The 19,289-nt window shown below is 43.4% G+C and overlaps 1 protein-coding gene across 2 annotated transcripts in view; it reads left to right on the forward strand.

The window, feature by feature from the left end:
* The window catches only part of LCP1 (lymphocyte cytosolic protein 1), a 63,981-nt gene extending 47,206 nt beyond the window's left edge, over positions 1–16,775 (forward strand). For both annotated transcript variants that reach the window (XM_084628748.1, XM_084628747.1), the window contains exons 7-16: positions 1,645–1,810; positions 3,584–3,726; positions 5,219–5,314; positions 5,893–6,088; positions 8,767–8,845; positions 9,051–9,165; positions 10,769–10,902; positions 11,729–11,852; positions 13,414–13,538; positions 15,261–16,775. In XM_084628748.1, coding sequence (XP_084484874.1) covers positions 1,645–1,810; positions 3,584–3,726; positions 5,219–5,314; positions 5,893–6,088; positions 8,767–8,845; positions 9,051–9,165; positions 10,769–10,902; positions 11,729–11,852; positions 13,414–13,538; positions 15,261–15,393 — 1,311 coding nt within the window. In that variant the 3' untranslated portion in view covers positions 15,394–16,775. The remainder of the gene's footprint in view (positions 1–1,644; positions 1,811–3,583; positions 3,727–5,218; positions 5,315–5,892; positions 6,089–8,766; positions 8,846–9,050; positions 9,166–10,768; positions 10,903–11,728; positions 11,853–13,413; positions 13,539–15,260) is intronic.
* Positions 16,776–19,289: the final 2,514 nt, after the last annotated feature.

The following is a 19,289-nucleotide window of genomic DNA, read 5'->3' on the forward strand; positions in this document are numbered from 1 at the left end:
GCACTTTAGCGTTGCTGACCCTTTTGTGCCACCCACCCCGTCGTCAGCCCTGCCGGTAGGGTCCATAACAGTTTGTTACAGCAGGACCCCTGACGGGGGGGGTGGGGAAAGGGGCAGCGATGTTAAAGCGCTACCCCAGCAGTGCTTTAATGTCAGCTGCGTACAGGCCAGTCCTGGCAGCCACTTTTTACTGGTACGCCGTACAGACCCATACTGTCTGACTTTCACCCCTGACTAAATGACAGCTGAGTACTGAGATTAAGTGACTTGCCCATGGGTCACACAGGAATTCTGTGGCAGAGCCAGAAACTGAACCCACATCTCTTGAGTTCCAGTCTAGTGCCTTAATCAAAAGGCCATCCTTGCTCTAGAAAATACCACATATGTGAAAGATGGCTGAGTTAACGCCGTTGGGCCCTTAGCGTTTGCATTTTCTTTTGTGATTTTTATCTGTTCAACCGGCATGTTGGATTCATTTTGTAATGTACATTGCGTGCGTGTGTGCACACCTTCATTATTTAAAGATGAACTGGAAAACAAAATTCTACCTGCCAAGATCTAAATTCAAGTTTATTCTGTTTCCCTTACAACAGTATGTAGAGATACATCGTTCTATACAGTGTATATATGTACCTCTGTACCAGTATATAAATAGATATCTACTATATATGTACACATAACCCACTGTAGCCTTCAGTTACTCTGATTAAATGGAACATTAGCCAGGCTCAAGTAAGCTTAGAAGCCATTAAATTGGGTTTCTGGGCTGCAGTCCACATTTTTTCAGTTTTAATCCTCTTGGTCAGCAGCACATCTTACTGATGCAGCACAGATCAATCCCTGTCAGATTTAGATATGATTTAATCAATATAACGTATGCTTTAACTTAACCCTTTTACAACTGTCAAATAAAGAGAGGGGGATTCTTTTTAAATGCTATAAATTTTTCAGTTTATGACAATTTACGCTTTGTGTCCCGGTGTATTTTCTACCTAATTGAATGTACCTCTCACACTCATGGTGGTGAAATCCATATGATAAATTGCAGAGCCAGAAAACAAATGGCATTTGTCATGCACCTTTGCCTGCCTCACCTGCCCTCTGCCCACTAGTCCATCTCCCCAGGGACTTATTTGAACAACCCAAACCGTTGAGCAGATTCAAACTGCCCCTTTGAAAAAAGAAAAGAAAAAAAAGCCACCTGCCTGAAATGTTTCTTCTTTTCACCCCACCATCTTGATATATGGAAGCTCCTTTTTCCACCCCACATGCCTCAAAATATGGATTTTCTCTCTCATCCCATATTCCACCGGTGTAAACACCAGAATGAGCAATATCCAGAACAGGACAAGTGTGGGGCTTAAGGTCCAATGTCTTGTAATACTTCAGGAGAAGAAATGGAAGCTTTTCCATGTTGCAAAGGAGAGGTTCCCTGTTCTGCAGAAGGGCACAGGACTTGCTTTTACTCCTGGGAGTTCTGAGCTATCACACCCTAAGCCCTGATCTGAAAATTGTTATATCTAATTTTGCTCACTGTATTTCCACTGAGTTCCCCTCACCACCTGCTCTTTAGTTCTCCTCCTCCCTCCCCTCCACTATTTAGTTATTGCCAAATAAGAAACCTCTCTCTCTCTCTTTCTTCAGGAAAATTTGAACCTTGCCTTGAACTCTGCCTCAGCCATCGGGTGCCATGTTGTTAACATTGGGGCTGAAGACTTAAAAGAGGGGAAACCTTACCTGGTCTTGGGCCTCTTATGGCAAGTTATCAAAATTGGCTTGTTTGCCGACATTGAGCTCAGCAGAAATGAAGGTACATGCGGTGCACTCTCTCAAACCACTGCTCTCATCTTTAGAAGAGTTATTTCAACGAGTCCTGTGGACTCTTAGGGCTTGTCTCCACTTACTGGGGGAATCGACACACGGTGATCGATCCACCGGGGGTCAATTTAGTGGGTCTTACCTGCTAAATCGACCACCGATCACTCTCCTGTCGACTCTGGTACTCCACCAGAATGAGAAGCATAAGGTACTCCGGTCAATCCAGCAGGTATAGACACTGCAATAACTCGACCTAAGGTACGTTGACTCCAGCTACACTGTTCACGTAGCTGGAGTTGTGTAACTTAAGTCGACTTAGCCCTGTAGTGTAGACCTGCCCTTAGTCAAGTCTTCATTGCCTCTCTTCTTCACTACTCTGCTTCCCCCAGTTCTAGTCTCCATAAGCCCAGAGGCCCCATACTTTCAGTCCAACCAAAATGTGCATCCTTGTCTCCTTACCTACACCTGGAATCAGGAGCACATCATGCCACACTCAGGAAGCCTTGCTGGTTTCCTGTACTTCTCAGAATCCAGAGCCAAATCTCCCTTCTCTTAAAAATTCTGTGTGAACTTGCCTCAGCATGACACATGCACACTGCTCTCCAACCATATTTTTTCCTGCTGCTTCTTTCCCTTCTCCCCTGGATGTGTTGCCCAGTTATCAGCACTTCTTATAGCCCCCCTCCCCCTCACCGCCTCTGCCGTCTCCCTTGAACATATTGCTCGCCTTCTTCATTCTCCCCTGCACACTGCTGTCCTGCTGAGTGCTGGCAGCCCCACTGACATCTCCAGTTGCAGAGAATGGCTCCATTTTCCTCTCTTTCACTTATTATATATAGTGATGGTATCTAGAAAAGGCAGCAAAGCTCACTCCTCTTCCTTGTTCCCAGCTGTTTTTAAAGGCCTCCAGGCTCTCCTGGCAATGAAGAACCTGGCCACTTGTAGAAACAGCTGGAAACAAGGAGGGAGCCAGCCCCAGGTGACCAGCCAGCTCTGTAAATCACCAGCCATTGCTCCAGGAACTATCAGTGACCCATAAACCACAGCTGGGAACTGCTGGAGTATTCATTCCCTACTTTCTAAACTGCCTTGCTCTCCATACTGATGCTCTTCATTCTTCCTGAAGCTTAGCCTTTGACAACAGTTCACCGCTTCACCGCTGACTGGCCACATCTGTAGATGTTACATACATGAGACAATACACTGTAAGCTACAGATGTTACTTTTCTTTGCACTTTTAGTGTGTAAAAAGCTGGAAAGCATTCTGTATCACTTGTGAATGAACAATGCTCTAATACATTGTGTTGTATTTTTTGTCTATGTAAAATGTAGCTCCTTAACATAAAATGAAAACCAAACGCATTTGAGAATGTATGGCATGTGAAATAGAAAAACAAAATTAAAAATCCAAAATGTAACTCTGCCAGTAGAATAACATTTTTTATTTGAGCACGGCAGGAGGAAGCTGGGTTTGCAATTCTGCGATGCTGCAGTTATGCAAAACACTGCCCAGAACAGAGCAAAATGGCTGTAACATCTCTAACATCAAATTAAATCCTTAACAATAAAATAACTGCAGACTCAGGTGACAGCTTTCGTTTTACTTGAGCCTCTCAAATATATAAACACACTGATCTCCCACATTTTCTTCGGTGGGAGAAGGATCAGGCCCTTGCTCAGTAAAGGCAGTTAAGAAGGATAAGTTAAGAGCACAGATATTCCTGTGCATGGTGTTTATTTTTCTTTCAATTTTGTGCTTGCCCAGCTCTGATTGCCCTTCTGCGTGAAGGAGAGAGTCTAGAGGATCTGATGAAATTATCCCCAGAGGAACTGCTGCTGAGGTGGGCTAACTATCACCTGGAGAACGCTGGGTGCAACAAAATCAATAACTTCAGCTCAGACATCAAGGTATGAGAAACACTGATCAGCTACAGCAAAAATAACAACCCCAAACTTCAGCTTTCTCCTCTGGATGAGCTTTTTCACCTGGAGGTGATGGCTTAAGCCCCAATCCTGAAAACACATATGTGTGTGCTTAACTTTAAGCTTGTAAATAGTCCCATTCAATTCAATAGGACTACTCACATGATTAAAGTTAACCATGTAGGTAGGGTGTTTCCAGGGTTAGGGCCTTAGGGTATGTCTACACTGCAGCTGGGGATGAGCCTCCCAGTCTGGGGTAGACAGAGTTGTGTTGGCAGCACTCGTATTAGCATGCGAAAAATAACAATCTGGCTGTTGAAACACAGATGGAGGCTTGGGCTAGCCACCCAATAACAAATAAGAGTGGGAAGAAAATATGAAAGATTTTGAGCCCAATTCTGCAGTCACCTCAGGCATAAAATTTCCACTGAACTTAATAGATTTTTTTGAACTCAATAGATATTTTGCCTGGAGAAGGGCTGTGGGATCCTTACATAGGCAGGCTGGAGAGTTATAGAATGTAGCTAATTAAATCTAAACTATGATTTATGTCACATCAATGTTGGAAAATATAAAGTAACATTGACTTCAACAGGGCCAGGATTTCAGCCGATGTAATTATTTACTACTTCTAATCAGCTTTGCCTCTTTTGTAAATACATATGTATACAATGAATGTATGCTTACAAGGAAGCATTTGGGTAGAAATCTGGAAACTTCAATGGAATCACTTGTGCAAATGAAGACAAATCTCGGCAGTAAAGGTTTGCATGATATCACCTGGAGCCTTTTCCCATGTATCTAAATAGTAACAATTTCTTGGGTTTTTTTTTTTTTTAATCTGAATCTTTATTTGAAGGGTTGTATTTATGTTTAAGATGATTTCTGACGTGAGGTTAATTTTTTGTACACATGGAACCAACACTATGCTTTATAAAACATGAAAGTAAACAGTATGTGAAATCTTTGTCTTGTTCTAGCCTTTTTCTGGAAAAATACTTGTTAACTGGTGTCAGCTTTAATATCTGTCCTTGAAAACTTTACTTTCTACTTTGTGACCAATTCAATGTTTCTTTAAACTCTGCTTTAAACTTCTGTCTGTTCTTTTACTAAACCTTTAGCTGACTGACTTCTACAGCCTTATAAAGGTATATTTTTCATATCTCTAATTTAATATGTTCATATTAAATCCATTCTATCCTTTTTTCATAAATGCAGCATGTAGTATTGTGTTTAATGCTTCCAGCTTTTCCATATTTCACATTTGAATTATTTTATAAAACAAACAGATATGCAAACCAGAAGGCATACATGGAAACTGTTAAATGCTTTCAGTTTGTTTAATTTAATTATGTTGTCAAATGGTTGATGTAATAAAAACAAAGCATGCTTGCTCATTGTTCATGGGAAGTATTGGCATGCAAAACCTGGCTTTCGATGTAACTTTCCACCCCTTTAATTTCTTGGTCTGTTGCAGGACTCCAAAGCTTATTACCATTTGCTGGACCAAGTTGCCCCAAAGGGAAATGAAGAAGGTATTCCAGCTATTGCTATTGACTTGACAGGATTAAGGGTAAGACGATATACACTAACATTTTTATGATGGTTATCTATAGAACCTAGGAAACATTGAGATGCACTGTAATACCTAAACAAGCAAACGAGATTTACCATTGGAGTGTAATCCTCCATTCAAAAACCAAAAATGCAGAATTAAATTGATATGTTTTAGGTTAGATTGTACTAATGATAACAAACTATCATCCAGCATGAGTTATCACAGAAGCTTTAAAAGCCAACGAACCAGTTAGACACATTAGCAATACTTAACCAATATATGTTTACGGACATTTTTCTGGGTTATTTCTCAAGCTTATCCTATGTGATAAGATTTATCTTAAACATGCATTTTAATGTTGCATAGTGTAGCACATTGATGTTAGGTAAAAGCAAATTTGCAGATATTGACGTGATTTATAATGTGGAAAAGGAAAATGTTATGGATTTAAACAAGAATGTGTTGTAGTTTTTATAGCAGCAGTATGCAAAGAGACAGTACGTACATGTGTATTATGAGTGTGATATTTCAATGCTATTGGATGTCAACATATTTTCATGTTTTTGCTGACTGAGGTGTTTGATATCTCTTAGGAGAAGGATGACATCCAGAGGGCAGAGTGCATGTTGCAGCAAGCAGAGAGATTGGGCTGCAGGCAGTTTGTTACTGCTACAGATGTAGTCCGTGGCAACCCCAAATTAAACTTGGCTTTCATTGCCAACCTATTTAACAGATATCCTGCCCTCCAAAAACCAGAGAACCAGGACATTGACTGGAGTTCTATTGAAGGTAAGGAAAATACAAATAAGAAGTGGCATCCAACTGAGTCCTCTGACTTTTAACATGTAACTGAGACCTGGTTGGGTAATTCAGATGTTAGCTCAACTTTCTTGTGACATGTACTTAGTGCAACATTAGCCAAGGCAGGTTTGAGGATGGGATATTGCAGTATGTTACTTGCATGTGGCTTCAGAATATAGTTGATTCCCTTCACTGTAGGTGGATTTGTTTGAATGCATTATGGCTTTATGTCTCCTTTGTTTGTCTAGACTAGGATTCATAGTCCTGTTTAAATTAGAGTTAATTGACTAGGGAGGTTGTGGAATCTCCATCATTGGAGATTTTTAAGAGCAGGTTAGACAAACACCTGTCAGGGATGGTCTAGATCAGGGATCTCAAACTCAAATGACCACAAGGGCCACATGAGGACTAGTACATAGGCCCGAGGGCCGTATCACTGACACCCCCCACCGCTGCCCCCGGCCCTGTCCCCACTCCACCCTTTCTATGAGGCCCCGCCCCTGCCCCACCTCTTCCCACCCCTTCCCCAAAGTCCCCACCTGAACTCCACCCCCTCCCTGTCCCTATTCCAACCCCTTCCCCAAATCCCTGCCCTGCCCCCCTCTTCTCCGCCTCCTCCCCTGAGTGCACGGCTCCCTGCTCCTCCCCACTCCCTCCTAGAAAGTGCTAAGTGCCGCCAAACAGCTGTTTGGTGGTGGGAAGCGCCTGGAGGTAGGCAGAGGAGCCGGGACACAGCGCGCTGGGAAGGACGGGGATGGCGGGTGAGGGGAGCTTGGTGGCCGCAGGAAATAACTCAGGGTGGGAGGGGCAGTGAGCTTGGCGGGCCGCAGCAAATAACTCCGCGGGCCGAGTGTTTGAGACCCCTTGTCTAGAAAATACTTAGTCCTGCCATGAGTGCAGGCGACTGGACTAGATGACCTCTCAAGGTCCCTTCCAGTCCTATGAGTCTATGATTACCAGTTAACCCAAGTTAACAAACACAATTGCAAATGCTACTCTAGGCACTCCACAAATGATTGTTCCAGTTTTGTGTCCTGGAACAAACGTTTATGGGATGTCTGGACTAGCATTTACAATTGTATTTGTCAATTAACTTGATTTAACTAACAAACAGTTAAGTTAAAACAAGAGCAAAAACTCTAGTCTAGACAAATCTCTTATGGAGTTATTATAAGAAAGGCACAGTTCGCTTTGTTGCACATCATGCCTCCTTTCTGAGCTAAGTGAGTTCTTGTCTTCTGTGGCACTTGAGCCACCTAAGCTTATTGACTTGAATGACTTCAATATCTGTGTGGCTTATAGTTATTGTGAGCTGACCTTAGTTATTTTATCCACTATGACAACTTGGAAATGCCCATTATAAACTTATTTCCTTTGTATTTAAACCTCCTAAAAAATTGTGTTTGGACTGAAACTTCCTGCTTGGTCTCAGCCCAAAGTTGAATTTTTTTGGGAAGAGGTTCTGCTTGGACATTTTTAAGTTAAATGAGCAGAAAAAAAGTATAATTTTCCCTCTTTGCTAATATTTTAGAGACGTTTTCTGTGCACAAATAACTCTCAAACCTCTGAATGCAAAACTTTAAACTTTGCATGTGTCTAGACATCAATCAGCAACAGTCACTGATAGCTTTCTGAAGAATTCTAAAATATGGGTAAATTATAATCAATGAAAAGCAGGCTTTTGCACATGCTTAGTGTGACACTTCTATTAAATATTGTTGTGTAGCTGACAACAACAACAACTAAGGAGTCCTTAAATGCAATTTCACCAGTCTACAGTAGCAGCGTGGTTTTGCAAAGTGCTCATCTTTCTAGCCCAATGCAGCAAAATACCTAAATCATGTGCTCAAAACTAAGCATAAGTATATGCATTTCTTCACACACTGCACAGTCAACCTGTGGAATTCTTTGACAGAGGATGCTGTGAAGGCCAAGACAATAACAGGTTAAAAAAAGAACTAGATAAATTCATGGAGGATAGGTCCATCAATGGCTATTAGCCAGGATGGGCAGGGATTCAAAACCATGTTCTGAAGTGTTCCTAGCCTCTGTTTGCCAGAAGCTGGGAATGGGCAACATGGGATGGATCACTTGATGATAACCTGTTTTGTTCATTCCCTCGGAAGCACCTGGCATTGGCCAATGTCGGAAGACAGGACGCTGAGCTAGATGGACCATTGGTCTGACCCAGTATGGCCGTCTCTTATGTTCTTATGAATAGTCCTATTGAAGTCAGTGAGATTTTTGTGTGTGCTTAAAGTTAAGTAAATGCTTTGCTGGATTGAGGAAGAATGCTCAGCTCCATACAAGATAAATCTCTTAGGTGGTGTGACTGCAGATGGCAACCCTTCATAAATCTGTATTTTTGATTGCTTCTAACTTTCTCACAAAGCTCATGCTGAAATGTCTCATGACTCAACACAGACTAAAGTTGAATTTCTTAAGTAAGTTTGAGAACAATCTGCTCGAATATGACAATGCATATAGTATGTACAGAACATTACCTACTGTTTTGTATTTTTGTATTTCACTGCCTGTTGATATCTCATTCTACATGTCATTTTAGTATACAGTAAAATCTGTGTTTATATTTTCCTTGTTGTAAAAAGTTTGTTTCACTGAAGTCTTGTCTTGAGGATCTGTTGATTGATATTTTATTATTTTAGGTGAAACAAGGGAAGAGAGGACATTTAGGAACTGGATGAACTCCTTGGGTGTTAGTCCCCGTGTCAATCATTTATATAGGTAAGGAAAGTTATCCTTCCTTTAGATGACTAATGTGATCTACGTCTTAAGAAAAAAATGTTTCTAGAAAACATGAACACATTGCTAGTCCTTATGAAAACAGACGCCTCCGTTTCATTCTTTAGGAAAATGTGATCGTTCTAGTAATGGTTAAATAGGATACCTTGCTCACATTATAAGGCACAATATGTTTCCATTGTTTCAGTGACCTGTCAGATGCCATGGTTATCTTCCAGCTTTATGAAAAGATTAAAGTGCCGGTAGACTGGAACAGAGTGAACAAACCACCATACCCTAAGCTGGGTGGTAACATGAAGAAGGTAAAAAAAATGGCATGGTTCTTATGAGGATATCTATTCCATTTCAGAGTAACAGCCGTGTTAGTCTGTATTCGCAAAAAGAAAAGGAGTACTTGTGGCACCTTAGAGACTAACCAATTTATTTGAGCATAAGCTTTCATGAGTATCTGATGAAGTGAGCTGTAGCTCACGAAAGCTTATGCTCAAATAAATTGGTTAGTCTCTAAGGTGCCACAAGTACTCCTTTTCTTATTCCATTTCATCTACACTACTGCTTAAGTTGATGTAAGTTACATTGCTGGGGGGGGTGTGAAAAAAGTGTACATCAACCTAATGCTTCCACCTCTCGGGGAGGTGGAGTACTAAAGTCGACGGGAGAGCGATCTTCCATTGACTTATCACGTCTTCACCAGACTCACAAAATTGACGCCACTGCATTGATTTAGTGGGCCAGTGTAGACAAGCCCATAGAGAGAAATGGAACCATACATCCCTCCACTCATTACATATTGACTATGCACATGTTCGAAAATGAAACTGAGTCCTTAATCAACAAATTACAAAGTGTAAAGTATGATTTGCCTTTGTTACTGTGAGTTACATTTTCAAAGTCTTCTCAATCTGACCTCCTTTTGTGTGTATGTAATTTTGCACCTGCAGACACGAGCATTTGTATTCTTTCAAATGCAAACAATAGCATGTAGCATCTGCATGTGACAGATGATTGTGCTTAAAAATGTCTGTGTAGGGACTTGCATGTGCCAGCAGACATTGTTCTCAAGTCATAAGTAGATCCAACCAAATTATAGTTTTATAGTCTAATCAGTGTCTATTTTCCATGAGTTGTCTAATAAACTCAACAATGTTTCACCAGCTGGATGGATGGTCAAACTTTATTTTTGATATCAAGATACTTGACATTTTTCTATCAATCTTTAAAAATGTATTAGTGAATAATTTTTCCCACTATCCAATTCGCTCTAATCACAAGTCCCGATTTATGTCCATGATGAGTCATGTGACACCCACATTCATTCCAGCCCTCCAGATCACCTCCTACCACATGTAAGAAATAAGCAGATTTTAAACATTCCTGACATAGATACCTGACAAGCTGGCTAAGAGTTTCCCTCTGAATCTCCACTAACTACCCAGCTTTCTCCCAGCTACCTCAGTGAGGAATTTTGGTCTGGAACATTCCCATACTATTTGTGCGTGAAACAGCACAAGGTGATTAAAAGACCTGAAACATTAAGTCTTAGGGGCTGAAAACCACAGTTATTGTCCCACACAATCACTCTGCGCTGCTGGAGGTGGGCATGATTGCACAGTGCTGTACACTGTGTCTCCATATTTCCTGGTCTGTGTGATGGCATTTAGGCTCTGATGATATACAATAGCATTTCTATGTTAGATTTGTCTAAGGTGCCTATCCCCATAGTATCTAAGGGCCAGATGCTAAATATGGCCAAACCCCTGTACCCACATTGGATGGAGCTGCCTGCCTGGATCCATTGGCAGGATCTGGCCTAAGTTCCCTGTAACAATTAAAGATAGCAGGAATGCCCTGAACAGCAACTTTGTCACATTTCCGAAGCACACTAATTGACTCTGTCATTAACAGCTTGAAAACTGCAACTACGCAGTGGATCTGGGAAAGAATCAAGCCAAGTTTTCCCTCGTTGGAATTGCTGGGCAGGATCTCAATGAAGGAAATCGCACACTAACCCTTGCCTTGATCTGGCAGTTAATGAGAAGGTACGCTCGTTGAACATATACAGACTGCTGTTCTGGTACGGAGAGATTCCATGGAAATGGAGTGCCAGCACTCACCAGTGAACAGGAGGATCAATACCATTATTATTATTATTATTCCTATTGTCTGTATCGCACCATAAGTGTTCATTGCCCTTCACAGACAATAATTAAAAGGCAGGTCTTTGCACCAAGAAAGGAGAGATAGAAAACATTGGAAGGTCAAGGGCTGAAACAGTAGTTAGAAGTCCTGATCTTTGCTTTCTGTTATGGAAACACCTTGTTAGATCCTTTAGGGATGTCGTGGATTTTCCATCCCTTACAGTTTGTAAGTCAAGACTGGGTGTCTTTCTAAAAGGTAGGCTCTAGCTCAAACTGAAGCATTTGGCTTGATGCAGGAATCTCAGGGTGAGATTCTACGGCCTGTGTTATGTAGCAAGTCAGACTAGATGATCACAATGGTCCTTTCTGGCCTCAAAGTCTACACATCTATTATTATTTTTAGATACTGTGGGCCTGAGTCTCCTTTACGCTACGGCCCCTTTGCACCACTCAAGCCATATAAAAGGGCCTTAACGTGGTAGTGAATGTAATTTGTACCTATTCTGAAGCCCCTTGATGCTGCCGGAGCACTGTTAAGGGGCCTTAGTGTAAATGAGACTCAGCCCTGTAGTTTGTATAAGTTAACATAACATGAGAGAACAGAATCAGTTGTGAGTGAAGACTGCAGCATTTGGCCCTAGTCAGGTTTTACAGGTACACCATGCTACAATGTCAAGCTTTTTATAAAGCATGAAGTAGTAATCAGCATTTTGTCCTCTGTGTTAAGGTACACGCTGAGTATCCTGGAAGATATTGGTGGTGGACAGAAAGTCAATGACGACATCATTGTCAACTGGGTAAACGAAACACTGACTGAAGCTGGAAAAAGTTCCGTCATCAGTAGTTTCAAGGTACAGTTTTTCATGATAAGTCTCTGTTTTGGGACCCCGGCTGGTTACATGTGTGTACTGTTGTTTATTTTTCACTGCATTTTCAAGGGATGTTCAGATCTTGGGGTTCGGTTCAGGCTCATCTCTAGTTCAAGTAGAAAAAGACTTTTTTTAAAATTACTGTGTTTATGACATTCAAAAGCTGAAGCCTTATAACCTGCTTGGATCCATCCTGAAGGGACCTTTATGCCAAGTGAGGTGACAATGAGAGTTTTAATCTCTGACCGTTATTGTCAGCCTCGCACAGCTGGAAAGTCACTTCATCAGTGAATGGGGCGGTAGTGAGCCAGTGAATGGCACAGTAATGTCTTATATAGCGCAGTTGTAGCCATGTTAGTGCCAGGATATTACAGAGACAAGGTGGGTGAGGAAACATCTTTTATTGGGCCAACTTCTGTTGGTGAGAGAGAAGAGCTTTTGAGCCACACAGAGCTCTTCTTCAGGTCTGGGAGAGCAGCCTGGTGAAGCTGGGAGTTCCTTTCCCAGACCTAAAGAAGAGCTCTGTGTGGCTCAAAAGCTTGTCTCTCTCACCAACAGAAGTTGGTCCAATAAAAGATGATACCTCACACAATGTCCTGGTATTCTGTGGTCATCATAGTTGTTCACGGCATTCAATTTTTGTGACACAAAATCATTGCCTGTAGATCAGGGGTGATGGATTCTTCCTAAAAGTGTGTGTGTGTGGCGGGGGGACAAATCCCCGCGCCCTCCATGGCCTCACCCCTCCTTTTGCCTCTGAGCCCGCGCGCCCCCCCCCCCAGCCAAGCCAAAAGCTGTAGCTGAGTCAGAAAGCCCGGGCCCCTCCACCCGCCCAAGGTGGGGGGCCCAAAAGCAACCCCCAATCCATGTCCCTTCCCCCTGGGCCCTCTGTCCAGGACTTGTGGAGGTTCTGTGGCTTCCCACAGCTGCCTGTGTGGCTCTTATCCTGACTCAGCTCCCGCTTATGGGCTGGCCTGGGGGTGGGGCCTTGGGGGCTGAAGAGCTGCAGCCAGGCCATGGTAAGAGCCACCGGGGCAGCTGCGGGGAGCTGCGGACCTTCCATCTGCCCTGGGCGGACACGGGTCAGGGGCTGCTCTCGGGCCCCTCCACCTAGGGCAGATGGAGGGTCCATGGCTCCCCCCACAGCTGCCTGGGCTCCCCAGGAAGCTCTTATCCAGGCCAGGCTCCAGCTTCTGGCCAGCTGGGGGCGGGGCCTCAGGGGGAAGATGAAGGGCAGAGGTCTTACCCCCCATTCTGGCGCCCCTGCTATAGATACAATAACATTGTGACATGTATATTGAAATGGAGCGCCAAGATAACCATGCCGGGGTTATTGTGTGGCCATTGCAGCTACTTTTGACTCCATCTCACCTTTCTCTTCTTCTGCCCAACTCCTGCTGGACAGAATTCCTGCTGCTTGTTGCAAAGTTCTAAACAGTATGTCGTTTGAATGACCCATCCACTGTCCTTGAGCCATGATTATGGCTTTGTAGGACATATGTCAATCTGTGTTTGTGTCTAACTGTATTTTCCCTCTGTGCAGGACAGCAAAATCAGCACAAGCATGCCAGTCCTGGATCTCATTGATGCCATTCAGCCAGGTTCCATCAAATATGACCTTCTGAAAACAGAGGACTTGAATGAGGAAGAGAAACTTAATAATGCTAAGTATGTGCATGCCATGGGACACTAGGGGTTGCATTACACTATGTTTGTTCTTCTTGAAAAAAAGATACTCACACTGTCTGTTTTTAATCTGTATTTCATCTCCCCCTCCCAGCTGTTCTGTTCCTTTCACTGCGTCCTACACTTGTGTCTCTTCACATGGCCCCTTTCTCCCCCTCTCCTCATGTTCATGTTTCCCTGTTACCTACTTCTCTTCTCCTTCACATGCGTCCTTGCTATTTAGTTCTGTTCTCCTCTGCTTCCCTCAGCATGTTGCCCCAGCCCTTTCTCACTCTGGTGGATGGCAGCTCCAGTCCCACTGGTGAATCCAGGCCCTGAGGGCCACTCCTGTTGGCTATCCCCCTCCTCTGTAGCAGCACCCCCTGTAAAGGTAGCCAGGCTGGCTCTTCCTTCTTGCTTCCAGCTGAGTTACAGGTTTATGTTCTTTGTGGTGAAGTGCCTAGACACCAGTAGAAGTGACTGGAAAGACAGTGGAGAGCCACCACCATCTGACCAGCCTGTTCTCTGCAGGTCACCAGTGCTCCCATGGGCCTCAGGATGGGAACTGCTATACTACAGGAGTGGAATTAATCACAGATATATTTCCATTTTAAAACAAAATACTTGAAATTCAGCACTTCCTTCCCCTACCTGTCAAGTCTCTTCACCAAAGGAAAACTCCAGCTGGCAATAAAGGACCAAATTCTGCCTATGCAGCCTTACTGAAGTCAAAGTGATTGCAGCCGACATAAATCGGGGAAGAGATTGGCTGACAGTTTTTCTCTTTATGTAGCATTAATAAACTGTACTTATGTAAAACAGGAACCAAAAAGTATTCTAGGAATATCACCCTCACCTCTGACTCCTTCATCTCACAATAGATGTATGCTCTGCTGTCTCCTGTCCTTTAATCCCACCTATAACTACTGCCTAATGGATTCACTTCTTCTCTAGTGTTTGGAGGCACTCAGATATGATCGTGATGGGGGGCCATAAAAGTCCGTAGATAGAGAGAAGCTTATTGAATACTCTGCAGTTGTTGCCTCACGTACCTCTAACTCCATCTTCAGTCCCTTCTGGTTTGGCTTCCAACCTCTCTGCTCCACTGAAACTGCTCACACTAAGGTCTCTAACCTGATCCTGGCCAGATCTCAGGGTCCCTAAGCTATTCTCATCTTCTTTGACCTTTCCTTCTGCTTTTGACACTGCAGATCACTCCCTCCTGCTTCCCAGATTATCCTCCCTAGACTTTTCCCAACACTCGTTCTCCCTGGCCATTCTTTTTGCATGTCTTCTGATGTATCATCCTCCTCCCTTCTGCTATGTCCCATGTGAGTCCTACAGGTCTCTGTTCCCTCCTCTTCTCACTCTACCTCCTATATCTGGGTGAACTCATCAACTCACAAAACTTTAACTACTACTATCCATATGCCAACTACTCACAAATCTACCTTTCTACTTCTGGTCTGTCTCCCTCCGTCTAATCTTGAATCTTGGCTTCACTCTCCGACATCTGCATCTAGACATCTTGCCACCACCTTAAATTTAATATAGTTCAAACCAAACTCATGATCTTTCATCTGAAACCTTGTGCACTCTCCTGTTCTCTGTCACTGTTGAACTCACCTCCATTCTACTGTTTATATGTATGAAGCACAAGAAGTTGTTAAATAAATTGATTACTAAGGTTGCTTCTTACATTTCTTTTAATTTTTTCCACCGTAGATATGCCATCTCCATGGCAAGAAAAATTGGAGCAAGAGTCTATGCCCTTCCAGAAGACCTGGTTGAAGTAAAACCCAAAATGGTCATGACTGTGTTTGCTTGCCTTATGGGAAAAGGAATGAAGAAAGTTTAAGCCATAAAAGACTGATACTCATGACTGGTATATGCCCCCTGACTCCCTCAGACTGAATGTTCCTCATAGACTCAGATATCAAGGAAATATGCAGACTCGGTGCTTTCCAAAGCATGAATGCTAGACAAGGTTCCAAATCATATAAAAGGTGACATGCATATTCAGCAAAGCAATCTACGATGTTCTGTATGGAACAGCAATGTGCTTGATTTCTTTGCCACATTATCCCCTTTGCTAGATGTAGCCTTTTCTGCTTCCTGAATATGTTTCCAAACAACACAAGCTTTACATATGCTGATATTAATGGCTGTTAAGGCATTGTCTGGAGGTCACCTGGCATTTTTGTTTTGGGAGCAGGATCAGGTTTACAGCTTTTTCAGGATTGTGAAATATTACATTAACTCTGTTATGGGTGTTCATGCTTGTGACAAATACTATATGCTTTCCTTCAGCTTGTACCTGGAACTACAAAAGAGATTTCCTTAAGCCAATGCAGGTACTGCATAGTGTCCTTATCAGTGTTTATTTTTCTGCGATAGTAAAATCCACTTAGTTGGGAAACTCTTCTGGCAACACAAGTGCTAATTAAGGGCCCTATTGTGGTGTACTTATCCAGACTAAGTAGTACTTTACACAGTGAGTAGTCCCAGTGATATCAGTGGCATTACTTGCAGAATATAACATTAATCATTGAATAAAAGTCTGGCCCTCAGAGCATCCTAATTCTGTGAGACCTTCACAGCCCATGTTGTGCAAGATGATCATTCATTTTTATTTCATGACATGCTTTAAAAATAAGCACGTTACGAAGCAAGAACATCCTTAAAAATGAATTCTGTGCTAAAGAACTTAAGGAGAGGTCTACTCAAGTAGCAGCTGGGACCAGAGTGAAGTGAACATAAGGCCACATAGTGACAGATTTATTTATCAAACAATAATTCAGCCCTGCTAACAACTTCGAACAGGCTTGCAGACAATAAAAGGTATGCTACTGAACACACAAGGGGCCAGGGTCCTGATTAAGCAAGGCAGTTCAGCATGTACGTATCTTAATTAGGCACACGTTTAAGTGCTTTACTGAATTGGGGCCCATTTCCTCAACTGGGGTAAAAAAGCATAGCTCCCATTGACTTCAACAAAGCTCTGTCAGTTTATTCTAGCTGGGGATCTAGCCCTATCTGTTTCGAATAAATGAAATACATTGCACTGAATCTATTCTTTGGCATGTGGTATTCATGGTTATGCTCATTAAGTGCATTCTACTGTAGTTCAAATGCAAAAGAAGAGAGTTTTGCCTTAATGCACATTCTTTCCCCCTGCGAAATTGCCTTAATGGAGAATAAATATACAGTGATGTGAAAAGCCTCTCTAAATAAAACATTCTACAAGTCAAAATGTAAGGCTTTTCCTTTCAGTGATGTATGTGCTAATGGTGTGATAAGTACTGTATGCTTGTGCAACTGAAACATACAGATTTTTAAACAAACTCTTGGAACTCAATATATGTAGACTTGCACCCTGGACTTGTACAGCATTATATAATTCACCACTCAGTACCTTCCCACCTTATGGACACTAGCCATCAACATTAACTTTACTTCTTTGTTTGTTTTGTAATGGAAATATGCTGTTGGGTGTACAATATTGATTAGAAAGGTTAGTTTCTGCCACCGGTATTCATCTGGAGTAGTAACTTGCTCCTGACCAGATTCTGCTCCCTTGCTCATATTGAGTACTACCTTACTCTCTGAGTGGGCCTAATGACTTAAGTGAGATGGTTTGCCTGGTAAGGCATGGCAAAAGGATAGCAGAATCTGGTTCTTTGTGTTTAGTTCTTTTGATTGAAAAGGGAATGCTGATGGAATCAAGTGCAACTCAGTGTGGGTAAGGGTTGCAGAATATGGCCCTAACTGTATAGTAAAGATTTTGAAAGGTACATTTCATTACGTCATTATATATCCCATCATGTGATGTGCTGGTAGAGCAGAAGAACATTTTTTAATGAAGCGTTTAGGTATGATTGACATTATGAAAAACAGACCTCATCCCAGCCACTTCTGAGCAGGGAGGACAGTATTGGTCCACAGCCCCACCTCAGGCCCCTAGTTCCCATGCAGGGAGTCAACAGAGGGTCTTATCCCACCCCCTTATTCCTCTGCACAGAAGCATAATTTGGGGAATCACCGGTTCTCAAACCCAGGTCCACAGGCAACCCTGGTAGCCCAGCTGTCATCCAGCAGCATGCTAGTAGCAGCTAGTCTGAGTGATTAATGGAACCTAGACCCACCAGAGGCACCACCCACAGGAGTCCTGACTGGAGGAGTGTGCACTCCCACTGATGGGTCTGGCTGTGCTACTTAAGCCAGAAAGAGGCACAGAAAATTGTCTGTGCAACTGGGTGAGTTCCTGGCTGGCTGCTACACTGGACCCTGCCTTCTCACCTGACTCCCAAGCCCTGATTCCCTGTCTGGTGCCTGCTTTCTTGCTGTGTTCCTGATCCCTGCCTCTGTTCTTACACTCCAGCTCTGAACCTTGGCCCTGGTATTCAGCCTCTGACTCCAATTCTGACCTTTGGCTCTGATTCCTGGTTCTGATTCCAGCTTGATCCTTGACTCTGGCATCTGGTGTCTGCCTCTGGTTCTGACCCTAGGCTCTGTTTTCCAGCTCCTGACTCCTGCTCTGACCACTAGGTCAGACTGTCTACCTCCCGATCCCTAACAGTTTGCATGGACCTCTAGCCTCCCAGAGTCGACTCTGCTGGGAAAGATGCAAGCAGAAGAGCTCCCCCACTACATGGGTGCCAGAATCACCAAAGCAGGTAGCCTGCCATCAGGCAGACAACCAAGTGATGCAGGCCCAAATTACACAGCTGACAACCGAGAACCAGATGTTACAGGAACAAGTACTTCAGCTTTGTACTGAGAAGTCTGCACTTTGGACCTGGCCTGCAGCATTGCTCTTTGATCCAGGACCTGTGATTCCCCTGTCAGAACCATCAGAGAGTCCAAGGTTTCATGAACCACTGCTGCTTCTTGTTCCTACTTCACCTGCAAGTTTACTTTTCCAATAGGCCAAGGTAGGGCTGGTAATTAGCCTGTTGACTGGGGACGCATTGGCCTAGGCCTTCCATTTATGAGAGGAGACAGTCCAGTATTAGCCAATTGGAATGCCTTCCTAGGGTCGAGCCTGACTATCTTTGACAAGCCCTATCGTGCTTCCTAGGCCAAGGCTGCCCTATGGAAACTCAAGTGGGGGCAAGGCATAGCTGCCTCTTACATGGTGCATTTCTGTCAACTCCTATCAGACACTGAGTGGAACAAAGTGGCCCAGCTGTAACAAATCCGATGAGGCCTACAGGAGGAGGTTAAGGACAAGCCGGCCCAAGTAGAAACCCAACAGGTGTGGATGCCTTCATTGACCTTGCTATTTAGATAGACAATTGTTTGTGTGAGCGGCAGGAAAAGAGGGTTGTCACAGCCACCTAGCCCATGGCCCCTGCTGTCAAACCCTGCTCAGCACACTGTGCTGATGCCAGTAGACCAGACTTGTTGGTAACTTACCCCTGAGGGAAAGGAACAATGACGACACCTCAACTTTTGCTTCTAGGCCACCCCATCTCAGAGACTCCTAGACTTTTAGGCCAGAAGGGACCATCATGATCATCTAATCTAACGTCCTGCACATTGCAGCCACAGAACCTCACCCACCCACTCCTGCAATAGGCCTATAATCTCTGGCTGAGTTACCTGAAGTCTTCAAAACTTGATTTAAAGATTTCATGGTACAGAGAATACACCATTTACTCTAGTTCAAAGCATGGCCCATGCAGCAGAGGACAGTGGCCCTCTCCCTCCCTTCCTTCCCAGGTCTCTCCATCTGCCTTATGCAGAACCCAG

Source organism: Lepidochelys olivacea, assembly GCF_965140295.1.
Source record: "Lepidochelys olivacea isolate rLepOli2 genome assembly, chromosome: 1".
Classification (NCBI taxonomy): Eukaryota; Metazoa; Chordata; order Testudines; family Cheloniidae; genus Lepidochelys; species Lepidochelys olivacea.